At 31.2% G+C, this 27,412-nt stretch overlaps 1 protein-coding gene across 3 annotated transcripts in view; it reads left to right on the top strand.

Annotated features, from left to right (window-relative positions):
- The first annotated feature begins 981 nt into the window (after window positions 1-981).
- LOC129953387 (uncharacterized) overlaps window positions 982-27,412 on the top strand; it is a 39,705-nt gene continuing 13,274 nt past the window's right edge. For 2 of the 3 annotated variants that reach the window (XM_056066544.1, XM_056066542.1), the window contains exons 1-2: window positions 982-1,510; window positions 26,008-26,779. In XM_056066544.1, the coding sequence (XP_055922519.1) occupies window positions 26,026-26,779 (754 nt within the window). In that variant the 5' untranslated portion in view covers window positions 982-1,510; window positions 26,008-26,025. The remainder of the gene's footprint in view (window positions 1,511-26,007; window positions 26,780-27,412) is intronic. The other variant, XM_056066543.1, reaches the window with a different exon arrangement.

The following is a 27,412-nucleotide window of genomic DNA, read 5'->3' as shown; positions in this document are numbered from 1 at the left end:
GAAAAGACTTTAGATGGCATAGGCAGGGATCGAACCCAAGACCTCTGGCATGACAGTCCAACGCACTTACCATCATGCCACGGGTACCACGTATTGCTAGATTATGAATTCCTAATTTTATGGCTTATACATTGCAATTTAATTTGTTTGAAATCTGATCAACTTATTTCGTCCGACGAATTTTACTCAATACATGAGAACTTTCTTTAAATATCTTTATAGCCAATCTTACATCTATTTTCGCGTTGGTTAAAGACTTCTTAAATTATCTTAAGACCACCTACGAGTAACTTTTCAGACAAAATATAAACCAAGGGTTGCCATCTTCATTAGCCTTTAAATTGATTAAATTGGAAATATGTCCTGATTTTTGGTTCCTTAAGTCATGCCAGAGGTCTTGGGTTCAATCCCTGTCTGTGTCATCTAAAGTTTTTCAAATAAGTGTTCGGATTCGGCTTAAAACTGTAGGGCCACACAGGAATGGCTGAGGGTTGTGAGTCACTGGGTCTTAGCTCTCAACGGACTGTTACGCCACCTTATTTATTTTTCTAAGTAGAAAAATTAATTTTCTTAACTTGATTGAGTTGAAATAATTTATAACGATAAGAATAAAATAATATAAAACAAATTGTTAATTCATAGACAGTAAAAAAAAAAAACAAATGTATGTATATCTGAATTATCACCAAGTGGCAACGCACTGCACCATCATTCTCCGGAGTTGTTGTTGTAAAATAGAGTAAAATAGAGACACAACATACCACAACAAGCGTACGATGATTACACATTTTTTACAATTTTTTTCATTCATTTATAATTCATTCGGCTCGATGGTCGGGTCGGTCGGGCCTGCTGATGGTGGTTGGGCTTGGTAATGAAATGAATGAAATACATTAAAATGAATCTTTAAGCTACATTTGATTATTATAAATTCATTCGTTTATCGTGATCAGGGTTGTTTAGAATATTTCTTTGCCAGTCCGCCGGCTCAATTAGACCGTCAAACGTTGTCAACACGGTCGTGTGGGTTCTGATCAGAGCAAATCTATCTATACGTGTTGTGTTACCGAAAAAAAAACAATTAATTATAATTAATTATAATTAATTTAACAAATATACACAAACAAATACATATTTTAATTTTAAATAAAAAAAAAGTGAAAGGGGAAAATATATTGGATTGGAAGTCTAACACGATCAATTATTTTGACATAGGTACCATCAGTAATTACAATTTTTGAAAAATACGTTACTTTATCCTTTTGTGCACGGATGACTTTTTTTGTCTTAAATTAAGTGAAATGTTGAAATGTTTTTGTCACAAAAAAAGTGTTATAATTATAGGTATACAAAATAAAGTGTCTGAAGTTCAACAGGACTTCAAAGTCATGTGCGGAGGATTTTGACTTCAACAAGTGTCTATTTTTTGTTTATTAATTTAAACACTTCAAAACTAATGGAATACACCTTGTAAAGCGAATTAAACTTTGAGAAGTCCGTTCGAAAAAAGGTTCGTTGTTTTTACAAGTACATATGTACTTATGTTTATTATGTAGTATTAGTAAATGTTGAAATGATTAATAATTTAAAAATTAAGTAATTGAAAACGTTATTTTTGAAATGTGGTACTAGCCTACATTTATCGACACGATACCGACGGCAGTATATTTTTGTTTAATACGAGGTGGTAGATGGTAAAAATTGATATTTATATTTCTTACAAACTAACATATTAACTCAGTTAAAGTTTTGAAGAAAACAGATAAATTAAGTGCATTCAAGATCAGGAATATAAACCTAATATGATAGCGTTTAAAAAAAGGTAAGAGTCGTTTATTTTTAAATATCGGGCTCTATTTTATCAATTTAATCCATCAACTGGATTAAATGCAGATTAAAAGTTCAAGTTAGTGATAATAACCCATTACATTATGGTTAGGTCAAGAAACATTGCATGAGCTAATGTAGACTTAGCCTCTAGGTGCGAGACCCAAGATGTCATTTTTTGATCAGTAGTTTGTCGAATTAAAGTTTCTGAACTAAGGGACAATTTTTAAAAACTGTTATCAAACTTAAATCAATGATTTTTTTTAAATATATTCTTATTAAATTGTTTGTGGTTTGTAAAGGACTTTGTTAATAACTTAAACTATAAAACTTTATCGGTTGCAATGGTTAGGTGAAATAATGTTTTCCCTTTATGTTAACAACGTTTGAAAATGAAAAGGTTATAAGGGAAGCTTCTGTTACTTTCTTTAACCACTGGTGTTTACATTGGCTATGATTGCTAGAATGAATAAGCTTAAGGTTGGAATGTAGGTATGTAGTTATTTGAATATTTAATATAAACGTTCAAAATGGGCTTTATCTGCCCCTGGTTTTGCGCAAATATATCTGTTTTAAAAGTAATGATAACATTATAAAACTAAAGATTAAATAAGAATTTCTGTATAGTTTTAACCTCGGTTTACATTATTTATATATAGGTATGGCATCTTTATACAGTTTCAACTCATTTTTAACTTAACTTCTTAAATAATTATTGGTCTATTTAAGTTATGTACTTATCATTTTTATTCGGATACCAAACTTGCATTTTGCGGCAAAAACATAAACCAATTAGCTTTTTGATTGGAACATTAATATGGGAGAGGTATCTAGATTAAAAAAAACATATTATAATATTTTAATTCTCGGTCTTAATCCAAAACCTTAAATATACTCTTCTGCTAACATTTTATTTATCTTGAAAATATCCGTATATGCAAAAGGAAACAAATCAGTATTTTGGTATTTAATTTTTCGTTCAATTTTAATTTTTGATCAAATTAACCAAAGTTTGGACTTTTATTTTATAGATATAATTAATTCAAAAATACACGAACTCAAAGGCACATGCCACATTTAATCAATTATAAACTGTTACGATTCAAAAATGTCATTCAATTTGAAGTAAAAGCTTTGATTCAGTAAAAAACACTTTTCATTTTGCATTTACTTACTAAATTTGTCTTTTTAATTGTATCTATAGTTTAATTTTATTGTTTGCTGCAGGCACTTTATTTATTTGGGTGTAAGTTAACTACATTCAATTAGATACAATTTAAAAATAGACAAACCAAAAATCGTAACGTACAAAAAATGTAAAAATACATTTTAAAAAAATCTGCGTTGAGGTAAACAACTGCAATAATTAGGAAAACCAACCCAAAAATAAAAGTCAACAGGCAAAAAAAAATAAATGAAAACGAAGCAACAAACAAATCACAATGCAAAAGTTGAAAAATGTTCAAGGCTTTCATAAAAATAAAACGGTTTGAATTTTGTTCTTTTTTATGATAATTTTTTAGTCTCGATAATTTATAGAAAAAATGAGGAATTCATACCAATTATTATACCTTACCTTAGATTATTCATATAATAAGACATTTATTTTAATATACCTTTAGTACTGCAGCATTTCAAAAGCTTAATAAGTTGAAAAAAGTATAAGTCGGTTAAGACTATTAAATGATATCTTTTAAATGTGTTCTTAGTTAAAGTTTATTAGTTTATGAAAACGAAATACCAATCTTTTATTCCTAAAGAATTATATTGGTTTACCTATAGTTTGTATATGTTTAAAGAAAAACACTTTCTACACAGGTACCTCTTGGGGGGATTTGTGAAAATTTTAGTGAATCACGTGTGCATATTGAATAAGTTGTAAAATAACTACTTAAGCTAAGTATACACGGTTGGAAGATCTTTCAACATTGGCCCAACTGTAAAAAGTCTTCCAATAGCATCCAATTGGTGCCAATTGCAAATTTCCTATCAAGTTAAAAGTGTTCGTTTATACAGCTGGTTGATTTTATCCAAACATTGAACAATATTTTTGGGAGGCAACCTGCTGACAATTGTCGAAAATTTTGTATCTTCCTATTAACACATCTTTTAGGAGAGAAAACAACAGGTCGTGCCTAAACATTTGTAAAAAAAATATAATTCATTAAAAAAATTAAACAATAATGTTCATGCATTCCATCCTTTTTAAATTATTCTTTATCAAACGATGACTTCTTATTTCTTTCGATTTTTGTAGACTTCAAATTCTTTCAAAATAATGACTTTTGTTGTTTTGATGATGTTGTTTGGGAAGAACATCATCTAATATCCAATCAGTGGACATCCTGCCCAATATTTGAAAAGGGTTGGGTTCGATATCCCGTTTTTTTTTATTCCCGTTTCTTACAATACCGATTTCAAAATCCCGTTTTTTATAATCGTGCCTTTATAATCCCGATTTTTTCTAGTCCCGCTTTTTGTAAACCCGTTTCTTATAATCCCGTTTTTTATTATCCCAATTTTGCAATCAAAACAAATTGTTTTAATTTAAATTTAAACTTTGCAACTTTTAATAAAACATAAAAATAAAAATATAAAGTAAAAAAATCAAAGAAACAAACGCAATTCAATTAACAAAGTCAACTAGAGCGGTAGAACCGTTATTAAAATGTAGATTTGCTATAGGATGCGTATTGTTTGTGAAAGATTTAATATTGTAAACAAAAATTAATGTTTATGTACAGTAAAAACAAACAAATTACGATATTATTATAGTAAGTAACATAAGTAATTTAACATTCAAACCTTTGTCTCCTATTGTTATTTAGTTAGATGCACGTATTTTGTAAAAAACAATCGGCATTGTCGGAATTTTCAGGATTTTAAAAAGCGGGATTTTGAATAACCGGGATTTTTAAAGACGGGATTTCAAAAAATCGGTATTTTAGAAGACGTGATTATAAAACTTTTTTTTCGGTATTTTTTAAAAACTGAAATTTAAAAAGCGGGTTTCCAATACGCTTCCATTTGAAAATATCTAAAGGTGGTTGTTTAGACGATTGCAAGATGTTCGCCAATGTTTGTATAGCCTAAAATGTATTGGGAATATTTAAGGAACGGAAAATCCCAAAATAATTTTATTTGTTGATTATATGTGATGTGACAGTTATCAGTATTAAAAAAAAAAATAGACAAATCAAGCCGAACTATCAAAAAACAAAAAATACAAACATTTTTTTTGTTTTAAATTCTAAATTAAAAAAAATTATTGAATTTATATTATAACCTAATGTTGAAATAACCCCATGGTAGCACTTTGTTTTCGACAAATAGTTATTATATTTTATAAGTGTGAAAAATCATACTTATCATTAAGTTCCAAGTTTTTCCTTTGTTAAAGCTTCTTTATCTTATGTACATAGGTACTCATACTTGATTTTTTCCCTCTCTCATTGTAATTTGTATGCCTTGCATTCAAAAATATTTGCAAGAAAAATAGCCTAATTAGTGGACCTCTAACTTATTTTAGTTTTCTGTGAATTTGCTAACCATTTTGACCCAAAAAATGGAAAGAAAACAAAGTTGTTTTATTTTTTTCGCACACAGTTATAATCTTGCACCTTATTGCTACTTTTTTAACACACTTGCTTGGATTAAAATATCAATTTTGAAGTGAAACATTCAGTTGGGATTATAATAAATAGTTGTAAATATTTATCATCCCACACAAAAAAATGCATGCCACTTTTTTCGAAGCTGAAACTTGTACAAATGGATATTTCCTGTTTAATACTAGATTTTAAGTTCTCTAAGAGAATTTTAAGTTTTATCATATTACGATCAGTCAAAATGCCTATCAAATAAGACTTAAAATATTTTAATGATCATTTATGATAACAATATAACAATATACAAAAAAAAATTCATTTTGTCAGAGGACTCTCAAACGCTTCTATGTTGGTAGCAATTGGTAATTGGGCTTTAATTTAAAAAAAATGGTGTTGTCTTATTTTTCATTTAAAACTATTGCATTATTTCAAAAAAGAAATGTATTCACAAATATATGATTATGTGTCCAGGCATAAACTCTTACCCGCATAGTAGGCCGTTAGGGGAAAATAACGATTTTAGTTTTCAGTATGCTCATAGATAACCACAAAACTACTCTCAAGAAAATTGGGATATCAATTCAATGTTTTAATTGTTATTAGAGAAAAGAAAACCCATTTTTTGTTCTTTAAAGGTTGTAGCAATGTTGAATTTAATATGATATTTTTGTATATTTGGCCATAGTAAATCGCCATTGTATAACTTTTTTGAAATATTCTGCTGGGTAGTTTCTGTCGTTTTTTGTTGTTGTTGGGGAGGTTGTGGAATTTTCTTTTTAAAGATAAGTGCACGATTCTATATTGCATAATGCGTTGTTTTTTAAGTTACTAATTGATTGGAGTTGGTAATTTAGAAATTTTGACATTGATTTTTAGATGGATTGGAAAATGATTTTTATCTTTTATTTTTTTTTGTTTAACTCCAACGATGCTTTGAGAGTGATTAAAATCTTCTTCTTCTTAAAAAAAACGAAGTATGACGACAATCAATTGTTTTCTTTTATAAAATAAATAAATACATAAATTAGGTGGCGCTACAGTCCGTTGCGAACCAGGGCCTAGTGATTTGAACTCTCAACCATTCCTGTGTGAGTAATTGCAGGGATGGAGGCGACCTACAGTTTATGTGCCGAATCCGAACGGCTTACTTGAGAAAGCACTTCTTCATGACAAGAATTACTCTTAGAGAATTTGTCAATTCCTCGCAAGAGGTACAGTCCAACGCACTAACCATCATGATTGTTTTCTTCTATATAATAAATAAATAAGAAAAATAATAATAAGTAATAAGCAACTTAATTCAAAATAAAAATAAATTTGTATAAACTATTAATTTTCATTAATGGAGTTAATTTAATGAAAATAACATGTTCGATTTTATGAAATAAAATAAAATAAATAATTATGAAAGAGCGTGCTGATGGGTTACGCGCTTTTACTACCTATTTTATTCTATTCATAAAGATACTCCACTATGATGAGGTCAGGTCAGGCCTTCTACAGAAATATTATCAACCCAAAACCTACAGTTTTCTTATATTTTTTAGGTCATTATTTTCTCCGAAAGACCAATTTGGCTGTAATTTGTCACGTAACATAAACGTTCTATTTAAGAAAGTGTTGGTTTACATTGTGCTTCAACAATAAATATGAAAGTGTCAAAATCCACCACAAAATGGTTTATTATTGTTAAAGACAAATTTCCTGTTATTTATCAAAGAGATTTTCGGTATGGGTTTTTTTTACAAAAATTGTAAATCAATAAGAGAAGAAACAATTTAAAAGCAAAAGGATGAGATGATTCGGCACTTTATTGATAATGCACCCGAAATTAATGTGTCTTCAAATTCGTAAAATACAATTGTTTTAAAATAGTTCTCAATCACTTTGGGCGGTATCTCGGTTCGAGTAATTTTGGGTTTTAATGAGTCTAAAATTCTGAGAAAAAATCTAACGGCGTCAAATCGCCAATTGACGCATCTACAACGTGAAATAGTTCGACCAGGAAATATATCATTTAATAAGCCATAATTGGCTGTGTTTTACAGCTTGTTGCCATATCTTATTTTTCGATTTCTAAGTGATATAAACATTGAACTAATATAATCAGACTCAAAATGATTGCCCTATTTGACATGCTTAAAATGCCCGCGCTACCAACTTGGATTCAGGAAAGAATGTCCCTTTTGGTTTACATCAGGGTTTTTTTTCTTGAAAAAATAGTAGACCAGAGAAAAAAATGAAATTTTCTTCTTTAAAAACCCCGGGGGTTGATCCATTTAATATTGTGATGTCAATATGATACTAAATGTGTTCACTTTCTGCATCTTCGCGGGCACTTAAAAATTGACTATGTAAATTATTACTAATAAAGAACTAAGTCAAAACTACGGCTCCCGGAAATAACAATAGAAATTTTAAAAATTTTTAAATTGGAAGAAGATCAAGAAATTTTTTTTTGAAAAATAGTTCAAAAATGTTGACAAGGTTGGAGACCTACTACCTTTCTACTGCGTAGAAAATTTTGTGGAAGCAATTCCAAATACAACTGATGCAGGAATTGAAGCCGAACGACCTACCACAACGCTGAATTTTTGTTGTTGTTTTTGTGTCTAACAACGAAGCTCATTACAGGAATCTTAACGTTAATATGCAAAACTTTCATATTTGTAGTGAAAAGCAGCCAAAATCGTTGCAAGAACTACCAATGCATCCAAAAGTAATAATTGGACTGTTGCGAATCGCAACATTACCGGACGTTTTGAGTGCTACCGTGCGATAGTAACAAACTTTTTAGCATGAAATCTGATTTCAACAAGACGGTGCCACTTCCATACAAAACACATTACGTAACAATAAAATATTTAAAAGTCAAGTTCGGTAAATAGTTTATTTCACGTATGGGGCCAGTCCTAGATGGTCTATATCGTGCGGCTTGACGCCTCTAAACTATTTTCGGTGAAGTTATGTTAATGAGTCTTAATAGCAGAAACCAACATTAAAACATTTATTCGTTATAATACCGGTCGAAATATTAGAAAATAAATTCCCAAATTGGACTAGGCGGATGGGTAATTTTTCTTACAACTGCTGAAGATTTGGTCCTAAATTCAAGAATTCCTTACCGTGTCATCAAAATTGGTTTGAAAAAAAAAACTTGCCGTATGTCCTTTTTATTGTTTGTATATGAAACTAACAACGACGATTTAACAATATAATAAGAAAAAAATAGGCATATGTCTTTTCACGCCATTAAAGTAAGAATAACAAATTAAAAACAAAATCGAAAATAAAAAGAAATTCTCATCTGAAGTTCTTGTTCATACATATTGCGCTTGACAAACTCTTCAAATAATTTACCTATAACTAAAGCTTTCTAAACTAAGCCGCCTACTTCCTCAATTTGAAGTATATACAAAAAACAACAGTGATTCAAAAGTAAATTCATCTTCTTTTCCATATTTTTTTTTTTTCATTAAAATTGATTAATGAGGGCAGAAATCATTACAAAGTAATGAAACCAAAATCACTTGAATCTACCATATTTCAAGAGATATTTTATCTTTTTTTGTAATTCTTGTTTCTTGTTGTCAGATACTTCAAAGCAATTATAATAAAAGCGTGGGATACACTTGATAATGTGATGTATTGAATTAAAATATTTATTTTTTTTTTCAAATTTTCTTTCCGTTTTCAAAAAACATATCAAGTCATAATGCATGAGTTATAACGCAACTTTTTTGGTCATTTTTTAAAGTGCTTTTGACTGTGTGGTAAGTACTGAAACTTTGGTAATTCTGACGAAATAGCCCCAGATAACTCTTTTTTAATCTATACCTTACTTTACTTATATTACCTCTAATAATAATAATACTGACAAGACAACATTACAAAGTTTATACCCAATCTATTCAGAAAATCTGTGCAAATCGCTTATCGTTGCCCTTTTGCCAATTCATTTTAACTGTTCAACATGTTCCCTGGGTGTGTTTTTAACCATTGTGAAAAGTAATTTTATAGTGTGAAAACACATTCTGAAATACATACATTCCAAAACGACCAGCCTTTCAGGATTGAATGTGAATATTGGGTCTGGTAAAGTATTCCACATTTTTGTAGTCTGGGAAACAAGGAGTCTGTGTACTTAACAGCACGTCCAAAATTGAGCTTAGGGTAAACTAAAAGAACGGGTCTTACAATTAATTGTTTTGAGTTTTGAAATGTAATGCCAGCGCTAGTGTCATCAGTTTTATTTTATTTTTCGTTTAAACTGTTTATTTTGTTTTGATTTTACAATTTTGTTGAACAAACAGCCATCAAATTATTTTCTATCATACATTTTTCAATTTACAATGATAATCAAAATTGAATTCTTCAATCTTCAATTTCTAGAATAAATTCATTGAAAAAGTCGAAAGGTGAAACCAATTGTCAATAATGATTAACCTAATTAAAGTTCCATGAGATAAAAATGTAAAATAAATGAGTTTTAGAAACTCTAAAAAAGACTATGTCACAAAAATTCTTTCAAACTGCAAAATAAAGAAGTTTTTTTCTTTTATTTAAACAAGAAAACCAATACTTTTCAGAAAAATAATATACATTCCAAGTTTCTCAATCAATGCCAAAAAATATCCTGTTAAGAGGAGATAATAACTCCTGAGTTTTGGAGCACACCGTGATGTTCTTATGTGTGTTTATCTTCTTATTTCAAAAGAAAGTTGTTTAAGGAGGCTAAAGAAGTGGGTTTTCCTCACAAAGGGAATGCTTAACATTATCGTATTATTGATTTTTAATTCTTAAGAAAATACCTCAACACTTTAAGGATCTGTTGTTGGAAGTGCCCGTAGGCTGCGAAAAAGAGGTTAGGTTCTCATGAGCAGAAGAATCTCAACAGATAAAACATCTGTATGTGTTTTCCAATTTAAATTTGTATCAATATATTTTTAAAGCTCCTAAATATTTAAAGTTTTTAAAGTTTTAAAAACAACGCTTTCCAGATCATTGTAGTCAATGCGGTGACCACTATAAAGCCATGATTAGCTTTTCGTTCATTAATTGAACAACCTCCATTCCTGAGAACATTACTCACACACATGAATGGTTGAGAGTTATGCGGCACCTTATTGATTCAGTCATTTTAAGATCTAGAATATTGGCTACAAAATTGTATTGTGTAATGGTAACATTAAATGCATTAAGTTATTTGTATCTGAATTTTGTCGTATATCACCAAAATGCTTCATTTTTACATCTGCAATAAAATCATTCAAATGATCAATTAGTATGCGAAAGACGCCTAAAATAAAAAGTAAATATTAAAAAAATATAAATTTAAAAATATGTTTTTTTTTAAACTTTATCAAATTTATTAAAACATTTCAACGTAATATACAGGGTGGGGCGTGGTTACTTCCTTAACTGAAACTCTCGCAACTGAGCGGTTATTAATAGTACTCGTAGAGCGTTGGTTTATGACTTGTTCGAAAGCACGTTATCTAAGGGTCTCGTTATGACTAGTTCAGTGCCAACACTGCAGTGGACAAACCAAGAGCGCGTGTTCGCCGTGGAGGCCTACTTTTCTTTCAGTCGTTCGATAATCGCAATTCATCGTGCTTTCAGAAACCATTTCAATACCGCACCTGCAGGTTGTGTGCCTAATCGGAAATCGATTTGTTTGTGGGTGGACACGTAGTGTCCAAAACCGTCAGGACGCCAGAAAACATAGAAAGGGTAAGGGCGGCAATTTTGAAATACCCTAGGGGATCTACACACAAACATTCGGCAGCATTAGGGATTTCTAGTCGCACAGTGAGACGAATTTGTCATGAGGAACTTAATTTTCACCCATACAAATTGGCAGTGTGCAACAACTTTATCCACGCGAACCAGCCTCAGAACACCCTTGTTTTCTTTGGTGACGAGGCACATTTCCATATTTCAGGATGTGTGAAAAAAAAAACAAAACATGAGATATTGGAGCCCTACTAACCCGTGAGAACTTCATCAGCATCCTCTGCATACAGAACGTGTAATTGTTTGGTGTGCATTATCGGCATTATTGGCCCATGGTTCTTTGCAGAGAATGAAAGAGCAGTTACGGTCAATTCTGAACGTTATGTCAGCATGATTGTGGATTTTTGTCTGCCCAAACTTGAAGAAATGAATGTAGGGGAAGCATGGTTTTAACAGGATGGTGCCAAAGCTCACACGGCAAGAAGGTCAATAAATATTTTGCGTGAACACTTCCCCGAACGGCTCAACTCTCTTAGAGGCGATATTCATTGGCCAGAACGATCGATGTAGCCCCATGTGATTTTTGCCTTTGAGGCTACCTTTAATCGTTGGTATACAATGATCGAACAAACACCCTTCCCCCAAACACAAACTTCGTGCTGTTATCGCCGACATTACCACAAATATGCTGGAAAAAGTGGAACAAATTTCAAATTCCGACTATCTCAGTGGATTGATGAGAACGGTGGCCACTTTCGAGATGGCGTTTCTAAAACCAAATAAAACAAAACTTTAAATGTACTTCTATACACAGAAAAAAAGAATTAAATCATAATTGGCAATACTTTTTGTGTTATGATTCATTAAAATAAGGAAGTAACCATGCCCCACTCCGTACGTTATATAGTGAAACATTTACATATGTGTTCGATAAAATTTATTTTATTTTATATAAAATTAAAAGCAAGATGACAAACAAAAAACTAAGTTAGCACTGGAGATTCCTTTGGTTACGATTTCATAGCTTTTAAACATGTCCTTAAATTTTCGAAAAAAAACTTAAAATTTCGGTGAGGTAAAAGCTGAGTAAAGCTGTGTTTTATTTTTGAGACGTACTTCACACACTCTCTCACATTTAGTACTCAATAGGTGATTGGTATAGCTTTTACGCGAACAAATTTGAAGCTGAGGGTTTCTATCTTTTGTAAAAGATACCTTCAATAAAAAAATCTTGGAACCAATCTATGGTTTTTTGGATTACCGATTTGCTGTACGATTATTTTGATTGATTTGAACGCAGCCATTATTAAGGTAATACATTTTCACAATCTGCAAAATTCGTCTAGGAGTAAGTCTATTTATTATAAATTGGCAAAACAAAATTGAAAAATCTTGGAAAAAAAACACCCTTTTGCGTCAAGAAATCAACCACGAGTTTTCATTGGTTTATTTTAACTTTTGTATCAAAAGTATGTTTTTACGATTTGCGATGCACTTTTATGAATTCAAACATGGAATTATTATTTACACATGATCAATTAATGATTAAAAGTAAATTAAGGATTTTGATTATGACTATATGTACGTGTGACTTTTTCACTAACACAACTAACTACATGCATGTAATGCATATATGTAGGTACATAGATCCGGCTTAATTTCAATGAAATTGAAAGCACTCAAATTGACTACATGCGCGATCCCAGATCCGCTTTGATATCCATTTCCTCCATTCTTTTGTTTCTTTAAATTCTTATCGATTATAGAAATCAAATTTACTTAGAACAGAAAATAAGCAAAACTCCCAAACGAAGAATGAATGAAAATGCGCCAGCCCAGCATCAGCATTAGCATCAGCGTCAGCACCAAGCATAGCAACTGTTCAATTGTGTTACACATACCATCAACAGGATGAGGATCATAGTGCATCAGGAACAAAATACAGCTCATGACCATCAGCATCAGGACCATAAGAGAAGAAGAATCGATTTCTTGAGATTCATTCGTCGACTGTAATTGAAAAAAATTAAGACCACCGCACAGAAAATATCTCTAAACAAAGTCTTAAGAGCGGGCGGTCTGCACTGCGCCCAAGTACAGACGGGCAGCAGCAGCAGCGGCGGGCGCCGCGACGCGCCGCGACAGCATTAGTGCTGCTTTTGCAAAGAAAGCTTCCATGTAATATTTGTATCTTTTTTTTCATGATATATTTTCGCTGGATAGTGATTCTGTTTGTTTTTGCTTGGCTTGTTCTTTCGGGATGATATTTCGATTCCATACCACAAAAAAATACCTGTGCGCATTTACATACCACATTAATGCAGGCAAGGACCAAGGACAGGCTAGGGCCCGACTGCAGGGACGCGCGCGAGCATAGATAGATACTTAGATAGGTAAGAGTAGATATACTTGCACACTGAGATATAGAGTACCTGTGACGTATGTGCATTTAAGAATCGATTTTTAATTGCAAGTATTGAGAATATTGTAGAGACATTAAAAGATTTATGTTATAATTCATTCGCCATGGTTTTTTGCGCTCGCGCGTTCGATTATTATCTGGTTTTTCGTATGTTTCTTTGAGTTTTATTTCTTAGTTCTTGTTTCTCTCAGTAGAAAAAGATTATCCATCTTTATTCATTCTGCATCTTTGTGATGCAATTTTTGTTGTGTTTTATTTGTTGTTTTTTTTTTAATGTCTGTAACCTCTGCGCGCGCTCTCAAAATGGCAATTCAATATGTTTATGGATTAAGTGCCTCTTTGCTATTGCAAGAGGATGGCTATAGAGACAGCGGAGAGATGAAGCTCAAAGATAGGCTGGTATTCCTTTAAATATACAAGAATAAAAATATTAAATGAACAAAAACAAACAAAACACAAAATACACTTGGGATAAACATGAATTTAGATTTTATTACCGAACGGCACTGGCACTGATGAGAAAAGATTATTCTTTTTGAGTATGTCAGGTATCTCTTTGTGTACAACGTATTCTGAGTCTCCAAGAAAGGATGGGTTTGGCTTTTGATAGACTTATTTTGATAGGAAATAGATAGCTGGTATGTTAAAATGTGATACAAAAGCACCTAACAGAGAAGATATAGATATGTTAACTTTATTTGAGATGTTGCACTAATATTTATCATCAATATATCTTCATCGAGTTTCAGGGTTCAAAATATTTAATTTTAAAAAACTAATTTTTATAGTAGGTATCATCATCTTTTCACTACAGAATTACAAAAAAAAAAACATTCAAAATTTAGAACACATAATTATACCAAATATAAAGACAAAGAACGTTGTAAGAACATAACTTTAAAATACCAAATGTTCTAAAATAAGACTTCGTTCCAATTTTATTTTTGCTACAAAATTTATGTGTCAAATTAGTATAGGCAACAAAATACTTAACTTCAAGAACGAAATTAAAACACTCAATATATTTTTGTTGATTAAAACATTATAAGACTCGAATGGAAACGCATAAAATGGACATCAGGTATAAAAAAAATGTTGTGAGCCAGATTTGAAAGATGTATTTTTTTCAGATCAATATACAAATCAAGAATCTGTCCAAGTTTGGCAAAGTTACAGGCATTTAAAAATATCTTGGTCCATACAAATTAAAAACGTTAGTACATATATCATAAATACAACATATCTTACTCCAGTCAAAATAGAGACACCGTTTTTCACGATTCTGAATAATTCGAACAGACATTATTAGCTAGTCTATTAGTCGAGCACAAAAGGTATCAAGTTTTTCGTTGTATTGGTCGATAAAATTGCATTGTTTTTTTTCTGTCCTTCAAACGAAATATTAGTTTTCTAAAGGATAAAGATGTCCTTAATTCGTAGTGTTTTTAAAATACACCACTTTTAAAATGCTAAAAACAGCCAAAAATGAGGTTTAGTAAATACTCAAAATATGACTCAACAATAAATTGTGTAATGAGTTTTGGAAAGTGCAAATATTTCTTTTCTAAATACAATTTAAATCATTTTAGTATAATATCTAGTTTCTGGAAATTTGTATTAGTTAAGAGTCTTTAATTGATTCTATATGAAGTTTTGAGCAAACCTTTAGTTTAAAACTTTCTTTTTGTTTTGAAAAAGATAGATAAGATTTGTATTGCTCGTCTTGAATATTTTACATTAAGAGCGTTTTTTTGGTATTCCATATATAGTACAGTGAGAAATAGATAACAAAACAATCCGCAGCAGACAGATTTTTGTATTTAAAAACTGGTACAACTGAAAGAAGATCTGTCAGAATAATAATAAAAAAAAAAAAAACAAGTAAAAGAAAGTTTTTTGAAAATCAAAAGTTTAAATTAACTTAGCAAAAAAACTAACTAAAACTAATAAAACGGACGATTTTCAAGAAGAAATGTTAAGAAAACATCTGGAAATTGAGATTCTGTAAAAAAGTAATTAACCAATTCCTTCACGCAGGGGGTTTGTTCGTAGACTACGACATTAACTTGTGGTGTTGAAGCGAGCTTGAAGCTCGCCTCAATGTTTGGAGGAGTTGGTTTTACAGATAATGCATTATGGTCCATTTATTTGCATGTTTGTGTACAAAAAATATAGCTTTTTTTCAAAAAACAAAAATTGCACATGGAGTAGGTAGCGTATTCTTATATGGTGCTGAACTATTCAGTTTTTTATTGTTAAATACGAATCAAACTATCTCAATTGCACTTCATAAGAAACATCGAAACACCATTCCCATTTTAGAAAGTGATGTCAAACTTAATCATTTTTAAATCCTCTCGTGCGGTGAAAACACCAAAAAGATTTATTTGATCTGAACTGAGATAAACCCTTGGTGGAAACACAGAAAAACTTAATTATCTTTTCTATTGTTTTCTCTTGCAAAATAAGCCCAGTTAGTCCATTTTCACTAACAAAACTAAATAATATCAACAGTAATATTTAGATTGATTTTTTCCCCAATGGAAAACACACATGATTCCAAATACACAACTACTAACGAACACAGCCATCGAGATAAAAATGCAATATCAATCGTACCAACATTTGAGTACGAAATCACAAAAGATCCATTTAAGACTCGTATAAATGTCAAAACCCCATCCATAGTAAGATTCTACTCTAACTTTTATCGGTGTTATTTTTGTTATTCGTGTAAAATCCTACTATATTATGGAAAGACAAAAACAACAAAACACGGGTATTGTTTACAAAAATCAAAAGAAGCATAGCATTCTTCTGTCTGCCTAAATATTTAGCGTTTTTAAAAACAAGACAAAAATCTTATTTAGTGTTAATATGTTTCTAAAACTTAACAAAATACAAATAATTAGACAATAGATTCGTTACTTTCAAGCCGTTTTGCATTTTTCTGATGAAACCCGTTTAACGTTTTTGGAAATCAGGTGAAATCTTACAACTTATGAAGATTTTTTTTCGAATATTATATGAAACAACATAAATACTTCAACTGAATATCGAAGAAAAAAGTTTATAGATTTGAAAAAAAAGGACTTCATAAATTTAGATAGCCTCTAAAAGCCTTGTGTTCGAATTTTAAAAAGTAATATCTTAAAAACCTAACTTGATACATAAGTTTGAAAGAAATTTAAATAATGTGGGATTAAAAACATTGTTTAGAACCAGCGCTCCACTATCGTAAACGTTCTCATTTTATTTTTTGTTCTGTAATAGTTAAATGTTAATTATGTTTTGTATTTTGTGCGTATGTTAGGCTATAATTGTATTATTTTTTACTAACAACTAATCGTAGTTTGACGCTTGCTATAAGCTTACTACTTTCTGAAGTCGGATTTGAAGTAAGGTCATTAAAACCCAGAAAAACCTTGTCGGCCAGTGAAATAAATGCTTCTAGGTTAAATAACTTTCAAATGGAAAATGGAAACATTTTTTATTTGGCTAAACTTAAATCATAAGATATAACTTTTTTTCTCCGACCAAACGTTTAAGGGGAAGTTAAGGGGTTTTCCAAAATATTGATTTTTCGTGTATATAGTATTTTTCTATTATAGTATATTTTAGGCAAATCAGGTATCAACTTTGGAAAAAAATTCCGACAATCCATTTAAGTGAAGAGCTTTATTTATACGTCCTTAACAGTTTTTTTATATTGGACCAGAGCAAAACATTTTAACAGGGTCGAAAGAGACTCAAGTACACTTTCTTGAAAAATTCTTGAATAATATACTATATTCTTCAAAAAAATATGTTATATCGTTTTGTTTAACAACCTTTAAGAATTTTACTTGTTTAACAAAATAAGACACAACAAACTTGACATATGCATAAATACCGAATGATTGTTCCTTCTTTTTATTAAGATTCAAACTTCATTTTTTCGCCAAGCTGAAGGTAAGAGGATTTTAATTTGTCCGTGATAAGTAAAATAAAAATGTTTTTTGTGTAATGTAATGCTCGTAACATTATTCGTAGTGCACTTAACAGTATTTTAATAGAACCCTACATCATGAATATCACTCAAAATTAAATAAAAGTGATGAATAATTTTCGGCCTACGAAAATGCCCTCGTATCTTTACAATTTATATCTCTTAATTTATCAAATACGTTTAAAAATCAAACGCAATCTAATGTGAATCAGAATTACTAAAAAATGAAAAGATGCGAGAACTAAGATGATGTTTTTGTTTGTCTAATAATAACAATAAAAAAAAAAAAAAACAAAAAAAAAGGTCGAAAAGAGGAACAAGCATTGATATAAATTAATATTTTTGCTTGAGAGTGGCACACCCAAAAAGAATTGAAATGGAAACGCAACGTCTCGAGAAATTAAATTAATCCCGGAGGCGGGATTATGTTTTGTTTTCTTTTTTCTCTTCACACTTTTAATCTTATAATCCGTGTACCTTTAGGTATGTACGAGTACATACAAATAATTGTCCGCTTTATTTTTCGATGGTAATCGAACGACATTTTTGTTGAATTATGACATAATGTACAGGTAGTGGTTAGAAATAGAAAAGTAATAAATCATGATTAATATATTTTTATATATATTGTTTGTACCAGTTTTGAAAGAAAAAAATGAAGGACACAACATTTTAATTTTTTATCTTTGTCTTTCGTACTATCAAAACTTCATTCTAAATATGCAAAGGGTGGTCCAAATACAAGCTTCAATAAAATGAAAAAAAAAAAATATTTATTCCCCCATTTGGGATGCCCCTAAATTATAAAAATATTGACTCCAATAAAAAAAATTGTCAAAAACTAACGGCAATACTTACAAGATTGTTTTATGCCGGTTCTGAAAGCCAAAAGTTCGTTCTCCAAACAAAATATAGACTGATATAAAGGGTGGTATGCAAAAGTTCTATTTCAGTCTAAAATCTCATTATTTTGTGCTTCTTTCAGCATTCGTATATGCAAAATACTATTGAGACAAATCTAACAAGAATTTGAACGGTCTCATTTTAGAGATCTATCTAATTTAAGGGAATACCATATAATGACAAAAACTTAACTCATTTGAATGAGATATACAGTTCAGGACAAAATATAGTACGCACCGATGTAATTTTTGTGTTGGATGTAATGGATGACAAATAATAAGCTAATAATAAAAAAAATATCGAAAATTGATTTTTTTATTTCATGTTTTCCAATTGAATACTTGTTAAACAAATTAAAATTGATACAGAAATATTTAAATCAATCAAAATTTCATTTTTTTGTATAGGACAAAATAAAGTACGCAATCAATAAAAGATTGGAATTGAACTTATTTAGTACTTCGCATACCCTCCTTTAGCCTCGATAACAGCTTGTAGACGCCTTGGCATACTTTCCACGAAACTTTTTAAATTTTGGGGATCAACATTTCCCCAGGATGTAAGCATGGTCTCAAATAAGCTGTCGCTGTTCGTAGCTTCCCCTTTTTCGAGGTTGGAGTCCAAAATAGACCACAAATTCTTGATTGGATTCAAATCTGGTGATTGAGCCAGCCAATCGAGCAGTTTGATCTTGGAAGAACAAAAAAAATCCTGTGTTTTCCTAGCCGTATGCTTAGGGTCGTTGTCTTTTTGGAAGATGAAGTCATCTTCCGGACCCACCATCCTCCAGATTTTCATTGATTATATCAATGTAGACATCTGCTGTCATTGTTGTCTCGATTTGCACCAGTTTTCTCGTTCCTGACCATGTTAAACACACCCAGACTATAATGCTCACTCCTCTATGCTTAACTGTTTTTTGAACATTTTTGTCGTTAAGCATTTCGCCGGGCTTCCACCAAACACGAGAGCGCTGCTTATATCCAAAAAGATCAAATTTGCTCGCGTCACTCCAAACAACCTTCTTCCAAAAAGAAATCGGCTTACTGATGTGTTTTTTTGCAAAATCTAATCGTTTAACTGTGTTCGCTTTTCGAATTAGAAGGGGCTCGTTGAGCAAAACTATTTTTGAGTCCTGCTTCTTTTAACCGCCTTCGTATTGTTTTTTGTAAAACATTAACTCCAGTCTTTTCTTGAATAAAACGACTCGAAATCATTGGATTTTTTTTTACTTCCCGTATAATTTTGCTATCATCATAGGAACTTGTATATCTCTTTCTACCGCGACCAAGTTTATCACTAACCGAACCGAGTATTTGATTTTTTTTTTAATCTTTCTTACAGAGGCTTCACTAATTAAATAATTTTTAGCAATTTCCCTATTAGAAACGCCAACATATTTGTCAACATAACGGCAAATTTATAAGGTACTTTTTGTTGCAATTGAATTGTTGTTATTGTTGCAATTATAACAAAATTGAAGTGCGTACTTTTTTGCCTAGTATAAAATTAGTCTTTGATGAAAGAATTACTTTTTTCCAATTAATTTTACTGGTAAATTATTTAATTTATTTAGTACCCGTGGCATGATGGTTAGTGCGTTGGACTGTCATGCAAGGGGTCTTGGGTTCAATCCCTGCCTGTGCCACCAAATTAATTTTCGCGGGTACTGCCTCTTGCGAGGAATTGACAAATCCTTCAAGAGTAATTCTTGTCATGAAAAAGTGCTTTCTCAAATCTAGCCGTTCGGAATCGGCCTAAAATTGTAGGTCCCTTCCATTCCTGACAACAGTACTCGCACACAGGAATGGTTGAGAGTTTGTAAGTCACTAGGCCCTGGTTCACAACGGACTGTTGCGCCACCCCATTTGATTTTTTGAAATTATTTAAAGCGGTTAAAGAATGTAGAAAATTTAAAAGACTTTGTTCCCAAACATTTGTGGGTTTTTTACCTAACACATTTTATGCGAAAATAGCATAATCGTGAAAATTCAAGCTTTGAGTACTTTATTTTGCCCTGTACTGTATGTATATTGTAAAATGTTGAGACTGTAAATTTGTGGTCTCAGGAATCTACTGCATCAAAAGAAAAAAAAAATGAGTCCTTCACAAAAAGGGGTTTTTCGGAATGTCAATTTGTACAAGTAAAATGAAGATTTGTTACGATTTGTTGGTGATCTTAGTTCTTAACCATATTTTTGAGTAAAACTAACTCAAAAAATTTGCCAATTCTCTTCTTTTTTTGAAGGGCTTTCACAGTCTCATAAGAATGAGCAAATATATTCTGCATACCACGTCCCCGTAGATCATATCTGTACTTAATAGTTGGGCTCGAGGGTTAAGTATTAAGTGCGTTAATTATGGTTGAATTGTTTAAGGAAAAGAATGCAACTGGCTATTTCGTTATGGCATAATCCGAACAGTAAAAAGGATAAGACAGAGATATTACTAATACTTTTAAAGACACACAATTTTATTTATGCATTACTACCAAATAATTTTACAATCAAAGTAAGAACAAAAATTGATCAAAATGATGATTAAATTTAAAATTTTATTTTACTCATGAGTCTATTCGAAAACTGAAGGACACAAAAGTAAAGGGAAATTAATAGAATTTTTGATTATTGGTACGCATTTTTAGAAAACATGGACAGTTATTGAATAAAACACCACCCTCTCTTTTTTAAAGGGTCCAGTGGACACTAGACACTTAATGTGTTGTCTTTTAGTATATGGGTCATTCTATATGAAATCGTCTAATGTAAAAAGCCAACAAATTTAATTTTTATGTTTTCACACTTTCTGGAATTCATTACGTCATACTGAATATCACTGCTTTAAATTCGAGTCTTTGAAAAAAGAAACGGAATGTTAAAGTCCTAATGTTACTGCGCTTGGGACCTGATATCAACTTAAATTCACAGCATTTATATTTCGTTTTGTTCAAAAAGTATGTAATTAAAATCATATTCCACAAGGCAAATGAATTATAAATAAATAAAAACCGGCTCAAATATATTTTAAAAAATGATAGGTCTAAATTTATTTTATTTTATAGAAAACATTATTTTCGACATTCCGTACTTTACTCAGTTTTAGTTTACCTTTTTGAAAAATTTAACTAGCAGCTCTTTTAACAAAACACGAAAACCTACATAAACAAAAAAACTGATAAGAAATGGTTTTTGACTCAAGTCTTGGAAAAACAAAGAAAGATGTTGACTTCAAATTATTTTTCCATCACAAAGTATTGTTATAAATATTTTATTAAAGTCTTAAGCGAGACAAATCGAAAAATCGGGGAGTTATCAGAGTGGGTCGCATACTCGCATCATAGCTTCTTTTTTTCAATTAGATTTTTTTTAAATCCAGGGTCATATTCAGGACGGACAATTGAGATGAGTGTCAAAAATTAGAACAGGTAAAGAGTTTAAGAAGAATGCATTTTTTATAAATATTCAATTGAATGAACAATTTTCCAAAACAACAATTCAAACATTCTTAATATCAAAAACGAATATTTTTCAAAAAAATGTTGAAAAAAATTCTTCATACTAGACAATTTGCATGTTTTTAAACATTCTATACATCAATCAAAGAAATTTGAACTACAATGGCAATTTCCTGCGATATATTTATCTTAAAGGTGTTTTCTTCCATCTGACTAAAAATAATGTAGAACAATTTTATAATATAGATATGAAGAGTTAAAATATGTATTTTACTGATATAATGCGCGCATGCGCGCATATTAAGTCCACGAAGGCACTACTTACTATAGGCTAGGTACATTCGAATGGAGGGGGATGCAGAAAATTGCAAACAAAAATAACAGAAATAAATTAGTGCGTATAGTATGATCCTTCTTTTCCTGTCGTAGAGCTTGTATTAAAATAGCTCGCGCTCTATGCTCGTCGTCGTCGTCGCTGTCGTTGTTCATAGTTTAGCCAAATTGAACGTGTAGTTCGAAAAGTACAAAAAATTAAAGAAAAATAAAAAAGAATTAATAGCATATTTACATATAGTTGAACGTTTTGCCGTCGTCGTCATAATCATTGTCGTATCTCATATAGCCTTTTTATCTACAGTGGGCCATTTTATGCGTGACAGAAGAAAAATAAATGTATTTCTTTTGTATGCATAGTCATATATTTTTTACGATGACAAGAAATAGGCCTGAACTCAAAGAATACAATCTTTGGAAAACAATAATAATTTTAATTTTGGGAATGATGTAGTAGGCACATAGTATATTATAGTGTAAGTGCCCTGGAGTATCATGCCAGAGGCATTGGGTTCAAACCCAGCCTAAGCCATCTAAATTTTTTTCACGGGTAATATGCCTCTTTCGAGAAATTGACAAATCCTCCAAGAGTTATTCTTGCAATGAAAAGTGCTTTCTCAAATTAGCCGTTCGGATTCGGCTAAAGACTGTAGGTCCACTCCATCGCTGCGCTGGCTGGCAGCATTGATAGCATACAGGAATAGTTTGGAGTTGTGAGTGACTAGGCCTTAGTTCTCAAAGGATCTCATTTATTTTGTTTAAATATTTTAAAAGCTTTACAAAAACCAACTATCATTCCATCCTTATTTTCGTAATGCCCTCACTTACTATAAGTGTTATTTTTGAAATTGGTTGTGTAAAAATCACTCAAAATCAGAATTTTAGGAATAGTTTTTTTGAATTCTCGATGGAATGTTCATATGAGTTGCGTTTGATATCCCGGTTTTTAAAATTCCGTTTCTTAAAATCCCGATTTTAATTTCCCGTTTTATACAGTCCATTTTTTCATGATCCCGAATTTTCATACTTCCGGTTTTTGTAATCCTATTTTTTACCATCCCTACTTTTTAATCAAAACTAGTTATTAAACAACTAAAACTAAAAAAAAAACTAAAAAATAACGATACCATTATATTTTAGTCAAGTAATTTAACTTACGAACCTTTGACTTCTATTTGTAAAAAAAAAACGGGACTGTCGGAATTTGGCAAGATTTAAAAAAGGGGTATTGTAATTAGTAGGGATTTTAAACGACGGGATTCTAAAAAATCAGTATTTTAAAAGACGGTATTTTAAGACTTTTTTCGGGATTTTTTAAAAACGGGATGTTAAAAACTGAGAATCTTTATTACAAATATTTGTTCTTTATCAGATGACACGTGGATATCTCTCTTGATTAATTAGTTTACTATGTGTTTTTTTTTAAGTTTAAAAAATTTCACTCCCAGAAATAAGAGACTCAATTTAAGATAAAAATCAGCCCACAGTTAGGTGATGACGGTCTAAAGGATAATTCGGCTCGTCTATAGGGCAATCCAATGTTGCAAAGGCCAAAACAACAACATCTCCTACTACGAATAAATACTAGTCGCATCTGCACTACATGAGTGAGTTAAACCGAGATTGAGATTATTGCTATATTACTCGCTTTTAATCAATGAAAGGGTAATAAATTAGTTTTGTGAACACAAACAAAATAAATAGAACGTTGATGAACATTGTAAGGCTACGAAAAAGAACGACTACGTGGTGCGCTCTGGCATTATTTGTAGAGTAGGCCATATAAATATTTCAACAACAACTAGGTAGGTGCAGGCAGACGAAAACTCCAAAAGCCTACCTTGTATTTGAAAGATATGCAGATCATAAGGTTCCTTTTTACCTTTTCGTTGTTTTTTGTTTGTTTTCATATTCCACTTCCATGTTATTTTCTTTTTATTCTTATTTCTATTTTTGCTTTGTTTCTTTTTCTTTACTTTGAAGATCGTTTTACAATTTTTATTTAAATATTTCGTTGTATTGCTTTTGACGACTATAATATGCCAAGACCACACTGCACTACAATAGTGGCGAGAATCTTCTGAAAGGAAATGCATAAATCTGAATTCATTGACAGCTTTTTAAATGGAATAGGTTTGTAATTTGCCTATCTTTTACCGCCCGCCCCTCAGCTTGGTTACCGCTCCTGCCCCACTAGCACGAGTGCCTTGTATATCACTACCACTTCATTGGGGAGGTAGGTACGAATTTTATCTTGCTTCTATCTTTTAAGGATAAGCTGTCAATGATTTAAAATTAATGCAATTAAGTTTGATCGTTCATTCGCATAATTTAAAAAGCAAAATTGTAACATAAATGATGTTGATGATTATGGTGATTCGTATAATATGTGATAGATTTTTCATATTTTTGCTAAACACAAAAATTAGAGCCTAAACGACACAAGCTATTGATTTATTTATTCAATAGATATTAGTAGGTATAGTCCGATTTTGTTTGTATGTTAATATATTTTGAAAAACTTTTTTTTTTTTCTTTTAATATGCAAATATAATTTGAAAAGAGGATTTGATGCGACCCACTTGTCTGTCGATTTGTATTGCTTAGAACGTTACCAAAATAGTCATATTTTGTGTGAGATAAATAATTTGAAGCCAATGGGTAATTCACAAACGTTAAATTTGTTGGTAGTGTTTGGGCATTATTGGTCGTATTCACAAAGCTAGTGGCTACGTAGTCAAGGGATTCTGATTGGCTAAATCTAACTACAAAAGTAGTAAAAATTTCTGCTTCAAAATTAGTGCCAATTGGTTTTGACGTTTCACAATCAGCTGCTCGGTAAGGACACAAGAATTCAAAATGAAATTAATCTTTCGGTATTTAAATACAAATATAAATCAATTATATTATATCTTCTAATTGGTTTTATTAAATTTAAAAAGAAAAAAAATCTAGTAAACGTTCTGAAAACACAAATGTTTCTTATTTTATATATTTGTATTTGTCATCAATATGACAGTTCCAGATTGACTAGCTTTGTAGTGCAATTTTGCACCCACAAAGCAGAATTTTATTCAAGTTTTGTATCACTTAGTACCCGTGGCATGATGGTTAGTGCGTGGAACTGTCATGCCAGAGGTCTTGGATTCGATCCCTGCCTATGCCATCTTAAGTCCTTTCACGGGTACTGCCTCTTGCGAGGAATTGACAAGAGTAACTCTTGTCATGAAGAAGTGCTTTCTCAAATTAGTCGTTCGGATTCGGCATATAAACTGTAGGTCCCTTTCATCTCTGACAACATTACTTGCACACAGGAATGGTTGAGAGTTGTAAGTCACTAGACCCTAGTTCTCAACAGACTGTTGCGCCACCCAATTTATTTATTTTTATTTGTATCACGTCAATTTATATGATATAAAATTCACTACATTTTTTTTTGAGAATCCTTTCTACATCTTTCTGTGTTATTGTGATGAAAATTTCAAATTTTCTTAATGTTTTGTTCCTCAGGTGAGTGTAAATGATAAACTGACATACAAATATTAAGGTGTAATAGGAAATGAATTTTCCCAGAAAAAAGTGATTGTCACTTATGATACTCATAATACATTATTTACTAGTTCTACCATAACTAGCGCATAACTATTATTTATAAGTGTTATATCACGATCGAGGTGTTAGTAGTAGAGCAAAATTTTACTAAGTGTTTTTTTTTTTTGTTGTATTTTTCTTTCAGTTTCGCTGAAAAAAAAACATGAACAACGCTGAATCCAAAAGCAGCGGACAAGAAGATCATGAAATTGCTCAACATAAATCAATTTTCGTTCATCAAAACACCGATAGTAAAAAAACTGATGAGATACATTGTCAACACGAAACTCGAGAGCAAGAGCACTTCAATGATGAGCAAAGCAGGCAATCAAACAAATCACATCCACCTGTTTATGATTCTGACACAAGGAATGCAAGTACTAATTCTGCAACAAATTCTTCAACGAGTCGAAACAAAAGAAAAAATTTCAATCCTCGCCCAACAGCATTCGATGCGAATTCTTTAATGAATCTTAATTCTTCAAGAATATTAAATAACAACATAGTTCAATCACCGAAGTTACCTAAACCTATATCACCTTCGTCAGCATTATCCACCATTCCACCAACTACAGGGTCTTTCGCTGATAGAGGCTTTTTTTCAGAATCTTTAGATTTTAGTACCGTTTCGCAGCAATTAACACAGTATCATCCATGGTTGCAAATGTTTAATCAATATGAACAATTAGTGAACGCAGCAGGATTGAAGGGGAATCAACATCAACAGATAACGGCGTCATCAGTTACTAATGGTCATCATTTCAGACCAAATTCTGCATCATTCTCCAATTTTAGGACTGCTACTAAAATACTTGAATGGGCTGATAAATTCGGAAAAAATGAATCAACAGAAACAGCAATTCGTGATATCTTGAAAGCTTATAAAGAAAATCAACACCTGGATGCTAATAGCAGTGGTGAGTGCACAATTTCTGTTTTGCTTTGAATTTAATAGAATTGATTTAGTTATATTTATAAGGAGATCAAAAATCAACCAAAAGTTTTCATTCCTAAAATATTTAATTTCAAGGTACGGACAAAATTTAGGTATTCAAATCGATAAACTGGTTTTACAAGTTGTTAGCAGAACTTAATATGATTTTACTAATGTAAGAAAATGTACAATTCTTGAGGTACTCGATCTGTGGTTTTTTTTTATTCTTGAAAAATGAGAGATTTATATTCTAGGTATTTTTCAAAAATTGCATACTTTTAATTTAACAGCGGATTTTACAATACCCGAGTTTTTCTTGGAAAATCATCATGTATACGAATAATAATACAACATCTTCTACCGATGAAAAGTAAAGTGAAATCCTGCTGTGGCTAGAGATTTAACTTTTATTTGAGTATATCGAAATCAATTATCGAGGTATTCATTCTTAGAAATAAGACGTTGGTAAGTTTGATCTCGACGAGCTCTAATAGCACCATCTAATCTACCAGCGATCCCCTTTTCTTCAGCTCTTATTTCACATGGAGCTTATTTCACTAAACACTTTTCAACTTTGCAAATCCGCAAAGTAAAGTACAAAGTGTTACACAAAATT

Source organism: Eupeodes corollae, chromosome X, assembly GCF_945859685.1.
Source record: "Eupeodes corollae chromosome X, idEupCoro1.1, whole genome shotgun sequence".
In the NCBI taxonomy this organism is placed as follows: domain Eukaryota; kingdom Metazoa; phylum Arthropoda; class Insecta; order Diptera; family Syrphidae; genus Eupeodes; species Eupeodes corollae.
Note: the sequence above shows the minus strand (reverse complement) of the source record. Positions and strands in the feature narration are given on the sequence as shown.